Here is a 20,903-nt window from a genome sequence, read left to right on the forward strand (position 1 = left end):
GCAGGCATCTGAGCGCGCTCGCCTGATGGTCATTTGTCATCACTTCGATCAAACATTTAGGTTTGTCTCCAAAAAAATTTGAATAGGTAGTGCAGTGCTGTCATCCCCCCACCCCAACTTTTCTCTCTTCAAATATATATTACTATATATACATTTTTACAATTATTTAATATTTGTGCAATGTTTCTTACTGGTATATTCATGTAGTGTGTGTTGGTTGGGGGGTGTGGTGATACAAGGACATCCCTTATTTAAATGTTACGAAGACAAACAGTTTAACATATAAATCAAAGATGCATGGACCACTTATATTTTCATTTATTGATCATAAGATTTTTTTTTTAAAAGCACTCACATTTTTGATAATGCATTAACAAACAAAGAAATGTGATATTTAAAAAGAAATTAAATGTTAAAACTGATAACACTATACACCTCTTTCTTTGAATCTTGTAATCAAAAATGTACGTTAGTTGAAACTTATACATAACTAATTAAGCATAGTAGTATATTAAAGTATTTTAACTCGTGGTAATTATCATTTTAATTGTGCATGATATTGCACTCAAGTGTTATTTGTATATGCATTTAAATTTTGTTATTAAATTATATTTATTTTGGAAAACTCTTATCCCAATATCAGCCTCTCAGCAGCTACACATTCAGTCCCACTGAGGGACCCACATCTGTCTTAAAATACATCTGTATCACCGGAAAATAAACATCAGCTGACGCTTTACATGAAGAGGTGTGAGCTTTATTCTTATCTCAATGTAGGAATTTATTTATGTATTTATTAAACACATAAACCAAAATTCAGCAAGGCTTTAAGAGAATAAACATGCATTCGTGTTTCCACTGTAATTCAGCAAACTCACCACTTGAGGGCAGCAAACTCATTAAAAAAAAAAAAACCTTCAAGTCTTTTCTGGCTTGTTAAACTTTAAAATCCTACAATTAATCAAACATTTCATGCACTCCAAACACAAACAAGGGATTTTTATTTGGTTCTAAAAGTCAAACCCCGCCAGTTTGACAATGCTTGTAGTCAAAATAGTTTTTTTGGGTTTTTTTTTTTAAATCAATTTTAAAATGTGTACTTTGCATCTAACTTTAATGCCTGTTAGGTTTATTGTGCCAGGAGTCCTGGTCTTAGTGGAAAAAAGTGAGGTGACTAAAGGGACTAATTCAGACTATTTTAATTAGTTCATGTGTCAAAACAGTCCAACCCAACAGTCCTGCAGTAAACTTCACTGATGGAACATCAACAGGATGTTAAGAAGCTTCTCTGATTCACATGAAGAATAAAATAATTCATAAATTAGAACCACCAGACCAAGCTCACACAGAAATATCAACTTAACATTTTATCAGCTAAACTAATTTTGATCAGATTTGTTAAATAAGCTGTTTTTATCAGTGTTGTTGAAGGTGTGTGCTGTTCTGCACGTCTGCTTTGTCTCAATTAATTAATCTCTCAATATTTGAAGCTTGGGGTCTTCAGTTGATCCTTTTTTTTTTTTGGTGTGTCCTGCTGTGTGGACCTACTACCAAGATGTGTTACCTTGGACTTTATTATCTAAATTACTCACATATTTTCTTATGTCTTTGCTTCTCATCAGGTCAGAGGAATTTCAAGTTGTCCAGACAATTTTCAAAATATATTGTTTCTCAGGCACTGAAGGAAAAATGAGCAAAATATTCAGTATTGTCTCAGAACTTCACTTTCTTTTGTCGACTTGCAGATATTTTGTCAAAGTAAGAATAAACAATTTTTAAAGTGTCTAATTTGTTGGTTTTCTGGTTTATATTGGCTTAAATTTACATCATAGAGTACGTAAGCATAATTTCCAATACACTCTTTTTTCTTAAAAACTTTAACATATGAGTAAAACTTTTTTTTTTTTATGTTTTCAAATAAAGACGTGAACGGCAAATATTCTGTATTTTATTTTTCCCCAATGTTTGATGCGTTAATATTTTAATTAATAAAACTTACATAAACTTTTTGACCTTGAAACAAAAATGTTAACTTCTTCAGGGTTAACTTTAAGCAATCAAACTGACAAACAAACAAACTGTCACATATAATCTGCTGATTTTGTGCTTTAATTTTCTAATTTTCCTGTTTTTCAATTAATCTGCAACAAAATATATTAAAAAAAAAAGAAGGAAAATCATAAAGGATTATAAAGTATTGAACGTTGTTTTCTTCTATCTTTAATTGTTTAGTAAAATTTGTATAAAATAGACAAAACCAAAACGGTTGCAAAAGATAAGAATATTTTTACAAGAATGAAAAAATAAACAATTTCCAGGCTGAAAATTATTTTATTATTATTACTCTTTTAAATTAACAAACACTGCTATACATATTGCTGTTTTTATTCATTTTGATTCATTTTAAACAGCTAAAGCAGCTGAAAAAAGAAGAAAAAGTAGCTGAACAGGCGACAGATGGTCGATGACATGTACAGTAGAAGAGCTAATGGCTTTCCTATGCGTGTCGGGGGGTTTTACTCCAACAAACACATTTTTGGTGCTCCACTCATCTCTTTATGTTATGCTGGATTAAAGATTTCCCCCCTTTTCACCAAAATATTGAACAACGAGTCACAATAAATCAAAAACATCCCACATGTTCTTTCCAAGCGAGTAGCAGCAGCTTGCAAAAATGTAATTCCTGCATCCAGCGCAACAAAAAACAAATTCCTCAGATTGGGAAGAAAAAAAAAATAGAATTTAAGCAAAGATGACAAGTTTTTTTATTTATTTAAAGCCCTGACAATAAATTCATTTGGAATGTCTCAAGTAAACAAAGATTCTCAGATATGGCTGTTCTGTCCGTCTCAGTGCGTCCGTCAACCCTCGTCCCTTTAACGTACAAATAAAGACCAGAAAGTGGTCGAAGTGTTCACTCTTTCACGTCAGACCAGCTGTACAGAAAGTCTTCTTCATCCCCTTCGGTGAAAAGCAAACTGCATCCGGTGCCGGCTTCTCAGCCGATCAGTACCGCGGAAATCAGCACATCTGAGCAGGATTGAAACATCTTTTCTTTACTAAAAGTGACAGATTTACAAACACCGTAGAAACAGTTGACATCATTTGGCAGCTGGCCTGGACCACCGTGGCTTTTTTGTTTTTTTCAAGTTTGCCCCAAATCCCTCCTAATTTATTTATTTATTTTCTTTTAGACAAAGACTGATGAAATACAGGATCACACGTGTCATAAAAAAGTTTTTTTTTTTTTTTTTTTTTTTTGGCTTTTTGGAACCTGATCTGCCCCAGAGAGGCGGCGTTGGGGAAATAAAATGTTTAGAGAATGAAGCGGAGGAGGGTTTTGTTCAAACTATTTGAAATGTCTGAGCAAAAAAAAAAAATTTTAATAAAAAAAAAAACAAAACAACAGAGCTCTGACACAACGTGGCAAAAAAGCACCACCTCGGGTCCTGCAACACTCGTCACAACAGGTTTCTACTAAACACATGAGATAATCCCTGACATCGATGTAAATCACACACACACGGTCAAAATAAAACAAGCTGCAGAGTTCAGGTACAGAATCACTTCGGGAAAAGCACACAACATTACCGCCAATTCAAGCCACACTGGCAAAAAGAGAAAATATTGAGGAGCTAGTCATGGATTTAAAGTTGGCTCAAATTCTGAGCGACGCTGAGGAGTTCTCTGCGAACGATCGCTTTGCTTTTCTACAGGCAGATTCAAAGACGACAAGAAAATTCAACCAGCACAGGCCACAAATACACTGAAAGAGATGGAGAACACCAGAGGAGTGCGCACTCTGTCCTGAATCAGTCACCGACGTCTGAAAAAGGGGAAAAATCAGACGAAGTCTTCGTTCGTCGTCTCTCCTCCGATACAAGAACGTCGACCTCGCTTAGTGATTTATTGATCGGCAGAGTGTAGGAGTCAGTCGACCGCATGGCTTTTTTTATTTCGATGTTTTCAAGAAAAAAAAATATATACATATATTAAAGTTGCTCTCTGGTTGTAGTCACACGAACACGGACGACTTGCTTCAGAAATGTCAGTGAACAGGCCGACACCCTGGAGTTGAAATGGCGACGAGTTGATGCCTTTCAGTTGCTGCGCACGTTGGCGAGAGGAAAACGTCACGCTGGGGTTGAGGAAACGCGGCGTAGCCCTTGGGTCCCCCCTTTGCTTCCCCAAAGGGGGAACGGCTCACACGGTCAGCTTGGTCTGGACTTGTAAAATGTGCTTTAAAGACGGCGAAGGGGTCGAGGGGGCAGCGTTCAACAGTGTTTTGTTTTTTTGTTTCACCCCGCCCCCAAAAAATAAATAAAAAAAACACTCAGAGCGCCAGGAGCGTGGGCGAGTTGAGGGAGTCGGAGGATTGGTCGCCGCTGCTGCTGCTGCGCCGGTGAGCCTTGGAGCAGGACTCGGAGGAGGGCGACGGGCTCTCGGGCTCCATCATGTTGGGGTAGGTGAATATGAGGCTGGGGGCGTTGGGCGTGGCGGCTGGGGTGGACGCCACCACCACGGGCGTGTTCAGGCTGTCTCCGTCTGGGCAGTACATCCCGCCGCTGATGCCGCCGCCCCCAAGGCAGATGGGCTTGATAACAGAGCGCTGAGATTTGCCCACCTTGTCCTCCATGTCCTCGGGCTCCTGCTTCACCACCACCTGGTTCATCACGGCCCGTGAGCTCACGTTGGGGCGCATGGTGAGAGGCAGGGGGGCGCACTGCTGCGTGTGGTGTCCCGACGAGTGGTGGCGATCCTCCATGGGGAGTTTGCACGCCGGATTATGGGCGACCAGCATGAACTCCAGTTTGTCTTTCTCTTTCTGGAGGCTCTCGATCTCCTTCTGCAGGTCGGCCTTCTCCTCCTCCAGCTTCTCTGTCTCCTGCTCCAAACAAACAAACAAACAAACAAACAGATGCTCATCAGCGTGTGCGTTCTGGAACAACAAAAATACTATAATAACATAAAATAACATATTAAAACAGGTACAGAGGTAAAAGATTACATTATTTGGTTTTTTTTAATTACTTTATAAATTAAAAGACATACATTTTTAAAATTAAAAAGCATTGATTACTTTTAAAACACTTAAAATCAAGCGAGTCGTTTTTTAAATACAAACAACTAAGCATTTAGTTTTTTTTATATTTATTGTTTTACAATGATTTTTTTTTTTTAGAATTAATCCTTGCCTATTATTTTACTCCTACTTAAATTTTGTTTATTTTTTTTTACATTATTTTGATGAGTTTTTTTTATATTATTACAAATTTTTTATTACTTTTATGCTTTAGCATTTAGTTATTCATTGTGTAACAAGCGGTCTGCTTTTAATTAAATGATTTAGTGACAAATAAATTTAATAACAGCTTCTTGTTTCATCCATGAAACATGCAACAGGTTGTCTCTGTGCTTCCCCAGAGATCCAAAAGATGGCGGTGTTTAATTACTTTTGTTTCATGTTAAATTTGGAAATAATAATTTTTTAAAATCCATACATGTAATCTCTAATCTGTCATCTTGAATTTGCTAGTTTCCTCATGACCGTGTGTTGTTTTTGTCTCAGATCCAGCACATCTTCAAAGTGTTAAATAAATGAGATAAGCAGAATAAAACTACATTTGTCAGGCAGAGGAGATAAAGCTGACGTGTTGTCGAAGAACTTTGACTTGAGGGTAAAGGTTTGAGGAAGTTGTTGGAAATGAGCAAAGAGGCGTGACCTGGGCGTCCCAGTTTAAAAAGGAAGAATACACATTTCACCTGGATTTAACTGGAAAGCAGTGCTTTTTAAAAAAATAAATAAAAAAATGATGACATTAGGTGAGGAAGGAAGGTATTTTTGGAAATATTTGTTTTGGTGTGACTGTATTTGTCTCCACAAGCAAATGGCTTCTTATCATTTTTTACAAAACGTCCCACATTCATGAAGACAGCTGCCTACAGCCATTTTCTTTGCAGGTTTTTTTTTTTTTTTTTTTTTTTCTGGTCTGACAAGCTCACCCTCACTGTAATTCCACTAATTAGTCCATTTAGCTGTCGTTACTGTCTGCGAGCCGTGAGCCGTGAGACAGCCCAACCTCTGTCTGCAGCTGCCTGAAACAAAAAGCTTTTCAGCGCCTGTCATCGCTTCGCTCAGACCTCGCACTTAAAAGTCAAACCAGTCCAGTCAGGCTGGAAAGTGCAGGAGTGGATTTGAATGTTTCCATCAGAAATCTGGGCTCCTGACACGCTTTGGAACAAGATGACTTTTTCATCTGCTTGTGCTCCGTTTCTTTTGAAATTGTCAGCAAAAGATTGATGATGCAAGTGCAAGAATAGAGCTGGCAAAGGCTTCGGGCTCTTTTATTCGACTCACCCCTTGCAGCATCTCTGTGAGCTCTCGGCGGCGGTTGCGGCACTTGGCTGCGGCTAACTTGTTCCTCTCGCGCCTTACCCTTCTTTTCTCCTCTTCTTCTGGGGTAAGCTGTGGGCAGGAGAGGAAAACAAATCAAACAAGCTGTTTGGTAGAGGATACATGCACTAATAAGGAAGCAGATGGCCGCTCGTCCCGAGCCTGGTTCTGCTGGAGGTTTCTTCCTGTTCAAAGGGAGTTTTTCTTTCCCACTGTTGCCTCTGTGCTTGCTCAGGACGGCTACTGTGATGAATTGAGGATTCAACGCAATCTGCTGCTTCCTCAGATAGATAACTTTTACAAACTGGCTTTTTTAATCCATGTTTTTTGTGCAGTGCCCCGAGACGACTTCTGTTGTGACTTGGTGCTTTACAAATAAACTGAATCGAATAACTCTTCCAGAGTTCGCTCACCTGTTCGTCTCTTTTGCGTCTGCCTCTGGCATCTCCGATGGAGCGGATGACCCCGGGCCGAGCCAGCGTGTTGTGCGCCAGCAGCCCCGGCCCGTTGGTCAGGTGATGGCCGTAGGGATGAGAGCGGGTGTAGGGGTTGGACATGGAGGTGATGACTGTTGGCTGTACCATCCACTGCAGGTCTTGGCTGGTTGTGATTGCATTGATTGTGGGGATGAAGGCACTGTTGGAGCCGGGCATGTCAACCCTGTATTTCTGCAAAGAGAAGGGCGATGAGAAGAAAACTCTTCAGAAGAAGTGAGGGTGGGCAGCTGCACGTGGATGAACCACGATGTGCACTTTAATCCTCTAAGCATCTTATTTCTCTGTCCCTCACAACACAAAAGCAGTGTCGCCTCCACCACTACCCACCAAACATCACACATTTTTCATATTTAAAGCTTTATAGTAATGATTCAATCTAAGATGGTAACCCCTGGAGTGGAACAGTGATACATGCTGTGAATCATGTGGGAAAGCCCAAGGTGTCCAGTTCATCTCATTTTACTACACAAAGCTCCAGACAGACTGAATCGTTACTCATCTGGACTGGAAACGTGTCAGTTTGCGTACAGATTTTAAATTGAATTAAAGATTTTTATGAAATAACAACCTCTCTCTATGGAAATTTTTAATAACTGGAAAGATGTGTGAAATTCTCATAAATGAGGTGAACCAGAGCGGATCCATTTCATGAAACTTTAGATTTTGAACAAAAACAGATGGAGTTTCTGAGCACCACCGACTAAAAATATTTCTGAGCAGAGAACTGATGTCAGATCAGTGTTGCATCATGTTTCTGGTGTCCACATATGGAGCTGCATGTCCGCCTGCCTGTGTGCGTAAATTACGCACGTCCCGGTTATTCCCGACTTTCCGTCGGATGTCCCGGCAGTCAATTGGAACTTTGTTTATCTGGTGAGTCATTGTGTATGGGATTTGTCCAGCACATGTGTCTCGCTGAGTTCCAGTAAAGAGGTGGGGGAGAGGAGCTGAGGCTGCTATCCAAAATGTTGTGAGAGAACTCAGAAAGAGTAATAAACAAGAAAACGCGCCAGGATAAACTTTACGCAGAGGAGCATGAAAATGGAGTCATTAATATCCTACTGGTCTAATAAAGTGGTATTTGAGTAATAGGAGGTCATGTTCCGTCGTGCTGTAATGGAAAACAGGCAGTGAGTGATTACAAGAACCCGAAGCAGTCACAGATAGGGGCCAAAAGTCGTTTACAGTAACGCTGCGTGAGCCTGACGACGCTTTTCCACAGAAGCGCGCTGAGACAGGGTGTGTGGAAACTGCGCGTCTCTTCCCGCACTTAGATCCTACATTATGGGATATACAGACACGCCGTCGTCATGGTATTACACTCCTACAGTTCACGTGAACATCAGGAATGTGTGACTCCTGATAATAGTGGAGGCTTTGATAACAAGTAGTCCCCCCTTTATGGCATTTCCTCGGTGAGGAAGTGTTTGTTTTAGATCGTCTTGTTCTCGGGCTGAGCGCGCTTCCTGCTGGAGGAAATGTGCCATGTGCGGTCCGAGAGCCGTCCGAATAAATTAGACCCTTTTTATTATGTGACCTGATATTCCCAATAAATATATGAGCGCATCTTTCGGTGGATAAAAACTGCTGGTGCAGAGGTCTCCGACATACCGACTGTGTTTACATGGAGGCAGCAGGCTGGAGACAAGCCTGTTGCGTCCTTCACCTCCTGCTTATTTAAAGCTACACAGCTCAGGGTCCCTACAGGGGCTAGATTTACCCCAGCGGTGCAGACATTTGCGTAAAAACGAGTCTCATGAGCGCAAATGGTGCAGATTTACGGACGGGAAGAAACAACTGGAGTATCTAAATGTCACATCTGGACATCAGAGGCTCATGTCCATGTGCTGCTTGTCGAACTGCAAACACTAAATAGAAACCATGTGGAAAATTTGTTGTGCGTTTTTTTTTGTTTTTTTTTGCGCATGTGTGCGTAAAATCCAACATTTTCACTATATATCCATGCGTTGGAGACATTTTCCACACATTTCACATAAGCTGCGTGATCGAATTTAAACTAACAGTGTGAGATGGCTGTGCATAAATAAAAAAAAAAAAATAATAAAAGCCTCGCATCTGTTGAGTCACCAGCTGTGTTTGGGTTTGGACAGCTACGGATTCCTCACTTGTGGAGGACTGTGCGCCTCAAAGAGCAGACATGTTCACATTCACCCAGCAGGTAAGTCAGCTCCAGCTCGCCGTGTGTTACCTGGTAGCTGGAGGTAGAGATCGGACTTCCGATCGTGCTGCTGCCGCTTGTGAAGGACTCTGGCTGGGCAGGAGAGGTGCTGCTGCCGCGGGACGACGTGTCGTAGTTCCCGGAGTAGTCCTGGTACATGATCCGGGACAGAGGAAGATTTCAGTGGACTGGTTGAGCTCTGGAGCCTCCTTTTTTTTCCTTCCTCTCCCTCTCAGTGAAAAGGCACCAACAGAAAAATAAAAAATAAAAATCCCCTGATCTGAGTCGTTTATTGAGATATCCAAGCTGGTAAAGTGCAAATAAAAAAAAGGCGTTTCAGATCTCTAGAACATTATATTGCAATATTTTTGTAGTTGGTCTTAGTTTCTTCTTGTGCTTTTTCTTATTCTGATCCGCGCGTAAAGCTACAAAGATCCTGTCAGGTGCGCCAACTTGAACTTCAGATCAGCTGCAGTCCGAGTGACTCACGCAGGTTCAGTTCGCTTCAAAACCTCCTCCGTTTTGAACCTTTTCAATATTTTCCGCCGCCTTTTCCCAACAACTCTCTGCTCTGAACTCTTGCTGCTCACGGAACACTTCGAACTTTTTCTTTCTTTCTTTCTTTCTTTCCCCCCTCGTTTTTTTATTTTTTAATTTTTTTTGCTTTTTTTTTTTTTTACCTCCACTTCCTAGAGATGACTCACTTCAATGGCACTATGAAGAAGCGCGACGGCTTTTCAACACCAACGAAACAGCCCACGTCACGCCTGGGCGGTGCAGATCCACTCAGGGAGGGGTCGCTTCTGGATAAGGACGGAGGGATCCGCGGCGACCACCACAGCACAGCCGCGCGCTGAAAACGCTCTGAACTGGAGAGGAAGCGGAGACAACTCTCTGTGGAAGCTCGTTTTTCTGTTTTAGGCTAAAGGGACGTCACGCGCTCCGGAGTTCACCATTTTGTCTCACTGTCTTCGGCCCGTTGACGCACGTTTCCTAAAATGGGCAGTTGCGTCAGAGAGCGCGTGTGGGTTTCCTTGGTAAAAAAGGAAGCGTCAGATTCTGGAGGGATTCCCTCCCCTCGCAGAGCTGTGCTCCGGACTGGATCTCACAACAGGTCCGGTTTACAGCGGAACAACAGTCACGTTTAAATGCATTTTAATGTGGACAGCGCGCGTGCAACCAGACTCCACCAGCCCTCGTGCGCATTCCGAATGATCCGACACGCAGTGTTAATTTTGTGCGTAATTTTGGAGAGTTGGCACCAATCGGAGCTGCGCGCGCCGCGTGGACGCTCTGATCGGGTCATCACGACAGGAGGCTGATGTGGGCTATAGTTGTAATTCGGACGCAAATCTCTTAATATAAAAATAAACAAACAAATAAATAAACAACGGCACTGAGCCCGGAAAGTGAGCTGCGTGACATAAAACGTCCAATTAAGTGTAATCCGATCCGCTGCGGTTCCTGTTTGAATGTGGATCACTTGAACTGCGCAGAGCTCCTGAAGCTGCTCTGTGCGCAGGTTGGACCAGGAAGAGTCACTCCTGTGAAATAAAAGTTTCTTTTTTTTATTTCAAAAAGAGCTACAGGGGAAAATGATGCGCTGGTTTTGTTAAGAGGTGATCACCTGCCGAGGAGCCGCAGGCTCCAAACACATCACACAGACAGACAGTATACTCCAGCTGTGTCTTTCAAGAGCTAAAAGAACTCATGAAACATAAAAAAAGGTTCAAATCCTGCAGGTTGAAAGAGTTAACTGCAGTAGTTTTCCAGAAATATTCATGTGACTCTGAAATGCAGGTCCACACTCAAAGTAAACAAAACAAAAAAAAGAAAATGTGCCAAAACCCATGAAGTGATGGGGTTACATTCTGTGTATGGATCTGGATAAAGGGAGAGAAAATAGGAACAAATCTGTTGGTAAACCCGAAAAAAAAAAAGCCAAATATGGAGTAAGTGTCATAAATAATATGTGTTGTCAGGTGCGCATGCGGATTTTACAAAAAGTTCAGCATTTGACCTATTAGCCACTTTGGCTATTAGGTAAACAAACGCACGTGATATGATACCACTTTGGGTTGTGTCTAAGCAGAACTTTAATTTGAGCCGTTTCAGCTTTAGACACTGAACTCCCTCAGAGCTGCGCTGGTTTTATTGGTTTCCAGAGGAAGAAATCACCCAGCTGGTCAATAAATCTGATATTAATTCATGATTAATGTTTCCAATCAGCCAGAGGCGCAGCTTTGGAGCAGAACTGTGTTGCTAAGCGACACAGTTTCAGCCTAATTGCTTTGGGGGGAAATCAAATCAGTTCAATTAGAGTCCTAATGTGATTTGATCCGCAGCCTTCAGCGTCAGTGGTGTACAAGTTCACTGCTCGTCTTTTCAGTGGGAGACATGAAGAAGAGCTGAGCAACAACAAAAGGAGTGTGTGTGTGTGTGTGGGGGGGGGGGGGGGGGGGGGGCGGGGGGGGGGGGGCAGCTGCAGGTGAGCGGGTCAGCGGCTGACGCGCAGCTCGTGCGTCCATCACACTTCATAAGAAATCAGATTCAGGAATTATGTCCTACACAGGCTGGGAAGAGGCTTACCTGGCCGTGACGACAGGTGCTGGTGACGCAAGACCACTCGTGCCTAATGCTGCCTTCAGGTACCGCCGGATAAATCTGAACCAGGAGAGCGTAAACACAATTTTTCTTACGTGAAAACCAGTGACATCAACATAAATAAATACGCTGATAAATAAAACTTCCACTTTATATGGCTAGAATCGTATTTTGTTGCTGCGAATGTTACATAATAGTCACTAAAAAGGACATTAGAATGTTTTGGCGTGTTAATAAGACAACACATTTTTTTAAAGAGTGATTTTAGGCAGTTCAGAGTGACAAAGGGTCAATAAAAGTGCAGCAAGATGAAGAGCTAAATCAAAACCTCAACAAAGATGACAGTAAATATAATAAACATCCTTTGTCAGGCGCCATTTTCTTTTATTCTTCTCGTAATTTAAAAAAAAATGTTAGGGAAATAGTAATCGTCATTTCTTGTTCCAAGTCAAAAATGACTTCCCCAAAATATGTGATATTTAATATTTGGATCCATTTATATTCCTATAAAAAAAGTACAAACTTATATCTGTTTATTTTTTGTGGAACCAAATGCAACAGCAGGACCCTCCTCCTCATCACTGGATTGTCTCACATTGTCTCTTGGTTCGGATCACAAGATTCATATTGTCCTCTGCTGCTTCTTCAATTTCCTGGCCTCTTTCATCAGATATGATCGAGAGCCTCAGTAACAACGTACTGTTTGCTCTCGCTGTCACCAAAAACCTTGAATTTACCAGAACTGAAATCATGTTGCAATGGTTTGAGAGATGCCAACTGGTGGTTCTTATAGGGAAAGATTTGTCTGCTCACACAGATACAATACACAGTTCACTCGTTTGTCCATTTATAAATCTTTAAAGGTTAAATTAATAATAAAAAAAAAACTCACACCTTCTAATAGCTCATTATCAGCAAGATGCCTTTTCTTTTTAGACTCCATTAGGAAACACTAACATGTTAGATGTGCGCATCAAATGAAGAATCTGTCCCATTCCTTCTTCCACTTATCATAGTTTCAGCTTTTTGTCAGAATCCGACTCATGTGAATCATCTCACACTCTCATCCAGTGGTGTGGTTTGCAGGAGATTAAACGCAGGCATGACTCAGGTGAGATTTCTGATGAAGTCAGAGATGCTGAGCAAGTTTCTCACCTGCTTTGGCCAAATCCAATGTACTGCGCTCCTCCTCAAAAGTAGATTTTCAGTCTCTGAGTCACTTTATTGCTGAATATTCAGAGGTAAAACAGCTGTTTTGGCTCAGCCGAATGTCAGCGAGTTCATTTTTTTTTTTGTGTGTGATTGCATTCCTTTGTTTTCTTTTCCATGTAGCGTCATCCACCTGTCATGTTGTAATACTTTAACCAGGACAACAGCTCAACTAGATCAGCGTGGCTTATCTCTCAGCTCAGCCAGGACACTAAAGTGCTGACTAAGACGGTGGAGAGAGGGTTAAAGAGCAATCAGAATGACTGACAGGGGGGTTCACACTGAGCTACTGAACTGTTACCACACCTTCTTCATTAAAGCAGCAAAGCAAACAAACTGCAACATGTGCCTGCACGCTGCAGTGAGCAACAGGTTTTCTCTTCCCACATCATTAACGGCGGTGCACAATGAACACACACTTTATTGTTTCAGCAGTTTGTGCAGGCTGGACTCTTCAAAAAAGAAACCTAATCAGCGGTTTCATCAGGATGCCCACTGTGCAGGAGCGAGAAGCTGCACGCCAAACATGCAGGAAGCTCCTGTGATTTGAAGTAACCATCCGTCAGTGATTTCACTCACTGTTGCCGTGGCGACACATGCAAAGCAGTCCATGACTGCAGCAGCAGCAGAGGGATCATTTAAATGTTGTTGACCTCCTGAGAGTGAAGAGAACAATATGGATTCATTGGCTGTTTATCCTCGAGTGAAGCCAGCAAAAAGCCTAACAAATGGATCCCATAAAGACGGTCAGACCAACCTGTTCAGCACAGCCAGAGTCTGGTGGCTGTTACAGCAGAGCTGTGTCTTGCATGTGCACCTGCTATCTAAAGTTGGTTGAACATTCCCTGCTCAGTGTGGGAGCATTTTGTGCATGCATGTTACAAAACAGGCCGAAAATATTAACCAAATGTAGTTATTCCATCCAGAAGTGCCTGAAATTCCCTTTATGCAGTCCAAGCTTCTCTTCGGTTTTCCAGTGACATCGTTCTGAAACATTTGAATAAAAGCTCTGGCTACAATGACACGCCTCAATCTAAACCTGAGCATCCATCCATCCATCCATTTTCTTCCGCTTATCCAGGGTCGGGTCGCAGGGGTAGCAGCCCAAGTAGGGAGGCCCAGACTTCCCTCTCGCCAGCCACTTGGTCCAGCTCCTCCTGGGGAATCCTGAGGCGTTCCCAGGCCAGCCAAGAAACATAGTCCCTCCAGCGTGTCCTGGGTCTTCCTCTGGGTCTCCTCCCGGTGGGGCGTGTCCGGAAAACCTCACCAGGGAGGCGTCCAGGAGGCATCCTAAACAGATGCCCGAGCCACCTCAACTGGCTCCTCTCGACGTGGAGAAGCATCGGCTCTACTCTGAGTCCCTCTCGGATGGTCGAGCTTCTCACCCTGTCTCTAAGGGAGAGCCCAGACACCCTGTGGAGAAAACTCATTTCAGCTGCTAGTATCCGAGATCTCGTTCTTTCGGTCACAACCCAAAGCTCATGACCATGGATGAGGGTAGGAACGTAGATCCATCGGTAAATTGAGAGCTTCACTTTTGACTCAGCTCTCTCTTCACCACGACAGACCTGTACAGCGCCTGCGTCACTGCAGATGCTGCACCTATCCGCCTATCGATCTCACGTTCCATTTTTCCCTCATTTGTGAACAAGACCCCAAGATACTTGAACTCCTCTACTTGAGGAGTTCAAAACCTGAGCAACTTCGTGTAATCCTTTGCTTCTGAGCAAAAGTCCAGATTAAATCCTTTGAAGGTGAGTTAAAATAACTTGAAATATAAAGGATTAAAAACTGCTCAACTTCCCTAAAATGGTCAAAAATGAATACTTATCTCTCTTTTAGAAAAGATAATTGTCTAAGAACTAAATGAGATTATTTCATGTGCATAGGTTTAAAAAAAAAAAAAATTTTTTTTTCAAAGCAATCGCACTATCAGGACTCATGTTTATGCATTTAAAACCTGCAAAAATGCCTCCATGCTTTTTTTCTTTACCAATTTACCTCCTATAATGATATCTATCTATCTATCTATCTATCTATCTATCTATCTATCTATCTATCTATCTATCTATCTATCTATCTATCTATCTATCTATCTATCTATCTATCTATCTATCTATCTATCTATCTATCTACATATACATACACACACATATATATATATACATACACATATATATATATATAATTTTACAACTTTCATAGTAAAGCCTGAATGAAACAGGATGATAAAGACAAATTAGTCAAACTATGTTTTGTAAAATTATTTTTGAACCCTTCCAAGAACTCTCCCCCATCACAGCTTAGTGTCAGTGTGGTCGTAGTCTTGTTTTAAGAATATCTTTAAACAAGTTTCCTTAACTTCACTATGTAAGAAAAAGATTAGGAAAAAATGATAAGATTTTATTTTATTTTATTTTTGGAGGGTTATTTTCCAAAGGGGAACTTAAACAAATGTGGTGTGAGCAGCTTTTAATGTCACACTATTTTTATTCAAGATGAACTTTCTTCTTTTTTTAGGGAGGTTACAGAAATCATCGCAAACGTTTCACGATGTATTAAGTAAGAGATTCCACTTCTATAAAAATCAGTCAGAACTGTTAAAAGAAAAGGTCAGGAGAACTGCTCACTTTCCTGTGGGGCCGAAAAGTGTCGCAACCTGAAACCTGCCTACACATCTGCTGCAGCTGGATGTGAAGAAATCTTTCTTTTTTTTTTTTTTTTTTACAGTAAACTAACACATTCTGACCATTTGATCCCGCTTGTCATAAATCCACCACTGTTCACTTTGAGTGAAAAAAAGAAAAGCAGAAATGAACAGGCTTATAATTCATTTTTCTGCTGTGAAAATCAAAAAGTACATTTGCGTTGAAATAGGAAGCCGTATTCTGCTATTTACCACATGGTTCTGTTAAATTGGACCTGCCCTGAGTTAACAGAACCTTCCAATCAACGCACCCGAGCGCCTTATGACAGTAACTTCGGCGGCGTTCGGGTATCAGTTCCTGATACAATGGAAGGAAGTGCGTCACAGGCACGCTGTACCTCAGCACAAAGAATGGAACACCGCTTGGGCAAAAAATAAAACAGCAGATACAGAGAGAAGGGGAAGTGTTGGAGCATGTGGTGGAAGAAGTGCACAAACAACAGGGTCTGAGAGAGAAGAAAGACACGGGCGAGTGGTCGAGGTACGTATGAGCTGGCACAAAGCGACCAAAACAGCCCCCTGCAGCTCGCACACAAACAGGACCCTGACGTTCCTTCCACTTTTACCGGACTGCTTGTTTTTCGTGGAAGAAAACAAATTTCCCCCATTCTTGAAGCCGAGGAAAGGAAAATGTTAGTGGCCTGACAATAAAAAAAGGGCTCATTATGATGCTTCGTCCTCCTGCAAGTTGTTTTCCTCGTCTCCGGCTCCAAAACAGTCAAATCAAATAACATCCAGGAACCGTTCTCACACAATGGACAAGTTTATCTGAGTCTGTCCACAAGGTAGTCAGAGTAATTTATCAATATGTTGCTCTGAGAGCAGCACAGACTGGAATGTTAATGGGTTTTGGTGGAGGTGACCTGCTGCTCAGTCAGAAAAATGTTAAAATGTCTGATTTGGTAGTTTTCTTTGTTTGAATCTTGGAACATCTTTGTGATGCTGTTCTGTTGTCTGAAAACACTTCCCAGAACTCTCCTGTTGAACACAAACTGTGGGTGGTACAGCGCCCTTGTTTGCTGTGGATTTTCACTCCATGATGACTTACTTTCATGGTTTCTGATCTGTTCTGCTAACTAGCTGCTCATTTCTTCCTAAAGCCTGGAAATATGAAAAAAAAAAAACCCCAAAAAAACCACTTCCTCTGCATCTGAACATTTTCCCGAGAAGTTCACAAATCAAGCAGAGCTTCTATGTTTCCTGCTTGTTCTTAGGCGAAGATTATGTTAGGCGTTTTCTTAGATAAAATCACTTTTATTTGCATAAACATAAAGTACTTATGTTTGAGCCTGAAGCTGATCTTTTCTGCAGAATAATCCACATTGTTTTAGCTCCATCTATTTGAGTCTTCTGTGGAAAATCTGTCAAGGAATCACATGAAAAGATCTGTATATTTAATTTGCTTTCAAATCCACCTTGCTGCTTGCTCTGGGAGATGAACATCACATGTATGCAACCTAAATTAGGAATACTGTTACCTAGAATTGAACCATAACAGTTTTCAACTGGGGTTTTATTCTCTTCTTTGATGCAGATTCAAAAATCCCATGTTTATTAATCTTTTTAAGAATTAGACCCAAATGAAAAAAAAAAAAAAACTCTACCAATGAAAAGCAGATATCAAGAATAAGCTACAATTTGGTCAAGTTTAATGTTACAGGTGCAGAAATGAAAATAACTTGATGACTACAGCACGTGAAAGGCAAAATGTTTGAAATACAAATTAAATTTGCAGCAACAATATATGCAGATGACAAGATGATGAACTTTTAAAGTGTTTTGCTCATTTAGGTGCCTTGGAGAGATAGCCTGTTAACATATAAGAAAGCTATAACTGCATATTATTCATCTTTAACAGATGAGAATAAAAATAACCCCAGGTTTCTGTTCAGTACTATAGCTAGACTAATGAGCAGTCCTATATGTGCTGAACCATGTATCCCTACAGCTATAAGCAGTGATGACTTCATGAGATTCTTTATAAATAAAATTATTTCAATTAAGGGAAAAAAAATCAAACCATCCTTCCTACTATTGCCTCTGATCCCCTGTCATATGAGGCAGCTTTAGAAATGTCACTAGAACCCAGTTTATATTTGGACTGTTTTTATCCTGTTGAACTCTCTGAATTGTTAAAAATAATAGCTTCATCCAAACCATCCACATGTCTTCTAGATACCATCCCAACCAGACGAAAGAGGTATTTCCCCTAATTAATATCCACATTTTTGATCTGCTTAATTTGTTTCTAATGAATGGTTATGTACCAACAGCATGTTAAGATTGATGCAATTAAACCTTTACTGAAGAAACATAACCTTGACTCAGGAATCCTAGCCAATTATAGACCTATATCTTCTCTAACATTCATCAAAAAAAAATTATTGAGAAAATAGTTGCAAATCAGTTGTATGAAGATCTGAACACAACTAATCTGTTTGAAGAGTTTCAGTCAGGGTTTAAAGCTCATCATAGCACAGAAACAACACTGGTGAAAATCACTAATGCTATTCCATTGGCCTCAGACAATGGACTTGCGTCTACACAGGTCCTGTTAGACCTCAGTGCTGCATTTGATACAGTTGATCACAATATTTTACTACAGAGGCTTGAATACAATATTGGGATTACAGGAACGGCTCTAAATTGGTTTAAATCATATTTGACAGATTCCAGTTTATAAATGTAAATAATAAATATTCGTCATATACCAAAATTAGTCATGGAGTTCCCCAGGGTTCAGTGCTTGGACCCTCTTTACTTTATATATACTTCCGTAAGGCAAAGGTATTAAACAGCATGGGATAATTTTTCATTGCTATGCTGATGATACTCTGTTATATTTGCCCGTGAAACCTGATCAATCCAATCAGTTACTTAGACTATAAGCAAGTCTTGAAGACACAAAAACCTGGATGACCCTTAATTTTCTGCTTTTGAGCTCAGACAAGACAAAGGTTGTGGTTTTTGGACCTTAGTATCTTAGGAATAAACTTTGAAGCTTTTCACTTCCTCTGGATGGCATTAATTTGGCCTCTGGTTCAAAAGTAAAAACTCTTGGGGCTATTTTTGATCAGGATATGTCTTTTGACTCCCACATTAAAAAAGTTACCATTACTGCTTTCCTCCGCCTGCATAATATTTCTATGATTAGAAACATCATGTCCAAAAATGATGCAGAAAAACTGGTCCACGCATTTATCACATCTAGGCTGGACACTTGTAATCGTTTATTGGCTGGGTGTCCAAACAATTATTTAAAAAGCCTTCAGTTGATCCAAAATGCTGCAGCCAGAATTTTAATGAGAGTTGATAGGAGAGATCATATTTCTCCAGTTTTAGCTTCCCTCCATTGGCTCCGTCAAATTCAGAATATAATTCAAAATCTTACTTCTAACAAACTAAGCTCTCAACAACCTGGCTCCATCTTATATTACAGATCTTATTGTTCCATATTATCCTAACAGAGCACTTTGCTCTCAGACTGAAGGTTTACTTGTGGTTCTCAGAGTTTCCACAGGTACAATGGGAGGCAAATATTTCAATTATCAGGCTCCTCTCTTATGGAACCAACTTCCAGTTTCTGTCCATGAGGCTGACACATTGTCTACTTTTAAGATTAGGCCTGTCTTTCCTTTTTTGATTAATCCTACAGTTAGGGTCGGCTTGGGTTTCCTGAGCTATCCTTTAGTTATGCTGCTATAGGTTTAGACTGCTGGAGGAGAAATTGACCACATTTCGTCTGCTCTGTCTTTACTTGCTCTAGTCTACCTGTTTGTATTTGTAAGTATTTCTATCCTTTAACATGTTTTTTTTTTGTATTTTTTCCAATAGAAAGTACATCTGGACCTGCCATTCTGTTTGTTTGTTTGTTTCTCCTTCATGTCCTCTCAAACCCAACCAGTCCAAGCAGATAGCTGCTCGTCTTGAGTTTGGTTCTGCTGGAGGTTTCTTCCTATTAAAAGGGAGTTTTTCCTTTCAACCATTGGTTTTGTGCTTGCTGGGATACTGCAATGAATTGAAGATTCAATGCAATCCGCAGGCTTCCTTAGATAACTTTTACTACAGTAATTGGCTTTTTTAATGTATGTGAATGCTTTTGTACAGTGCCCTGATACAACTTCTGTTGAGATTTGGCACTATATAAATAAACTGAATTAAATTGTTCACCGTCTTGCAAACCACAGGATGGATTCTATTAAAATCTCTCTGAACGTAAACACTGAATGAACAGCTACTAATGAGGAACTTTAGAAATCAATCCAAGATAACCAACACAGCAAATCAAAATTACTACTCACAATTTGCTAAAACAGTCAAATTTGCAGCTATTGAGATACAATTTAGCATGGTAGTAGCTGAGAGTCATCTTCTACATACACTTTAAGCATTAGTGGATTACATGACATCTTGGTTTAAAATTAGGCATTCAAGGCAGAGGGCAACATGAATTTTTGCAAGAAAGTCTTATTTCTTTTACTGGGAGCATTGATTTGACTACATTTTCTTTCTCTTTTGGTAACTTTTTTTTTAAGAAAAGCTTTGCAAGTGATTTTTTCAATATGATTTTAGTTTATATACAGTATTATATACTGCACATAAAAAATGGAATTAAAATGCTGAGAATTACATTTGTTTTCTGTTACTGCTCATTATAGATTAGACATTAAAGACTCTTTGTGTATAATCTCTACATCTACTGCATGCTACAAATCTGTTTTCCTGGCTTACCATATGAAACATCTTCTTTGTAAATTACACAAAGAGTAAAAGAAATGTTGCACTAATGGTTCCTGGGAAAGAAAGTGCAGGGTTTATAAATGGGAACGGATTTAAGATCAACACATTTTAAAATTAAAGCCCTGAAGATCGCATTACAGTTTTTTGTTAATAAGCCTATGCACATGCCTAAATTGTTTCTGTGCGCACGTGAATCCATTGATAAAAACAAAGAGAGACTAGATCAGAAATCCAAAATGATAATAATCATTTTTAATGCCACTTTAACTCGATAAATTAACTTCAATCTATTTTCTTAGCGCGTTTGTCCAATTGTAGTGGAGCTGCACTGTGCTAGAGGTGATGGATTTAATTTGATTTTAAATTTGAAATAGGTTCATAAATCACAGTCACTTCATCCGACCAGAGTTGTCACTCGACATAACCTTTACAGAAAGTAACATTTTTAGATTATATGAGAACAAATCATGAATGTTTCAAGCTAATTCGCTGTCCGTGAACTCCAGAAATTGGATGGTTAGTTATAACAGGTCTCCTTACGATAAAAAATAAACTGCTTAGTCTTAAAATAGC

General features: G+C 40.3%; 1 protein-coding gene across 1 annotated transcript; it reads right to left on the reverse strand.

Moving 5' to 3' along the window:
* Positions 1-2,318: 2,318 nt before the first annotated feature.
* Positions 2,319-10,141, reverse strand: fosl2 (FOS like 2, AP-1 transcription factor subunit). Its single transcript, XM_037695188.1, has 4 exons — positions 9,101-10,141; positions 6,808-7,062; positions 6,359-6,466; positions 2,319-4,885 (listed from the first exon to the last, which is right to left on the reverse strand). The coding sequence occupies exons 1-4, from the start codon at positions 9,227-9,229 to the stop codon at positions 4,334-4,336; spliced, it is 1,044 nt and encodes a 347-aa protein (XP_037551116.1). The 5' UTR covers positions 9,230-10,141; the 3' UTR covers positions 2,319-4,333.
* Positions 10,142-20,903: the final 10,762 nt, after the last annotated feature.

The sequence above is a fragment of the Nematolebias whitei genome, chromosome 21 (genome assembly GCF_014905685.2).
Source record: "Nematolebias whitei isolate Nwh7 chromosome 21, NemWhi1, whole genome shotgun sequence".
NCBI classification, from domain to species: domain Eukaryota; kingdom Metazoa; phylum Chordata; class Actinopteri; order Cyprinodontiformes; family Rivulidae; genus Nematolebias; species Nematolebias whitei.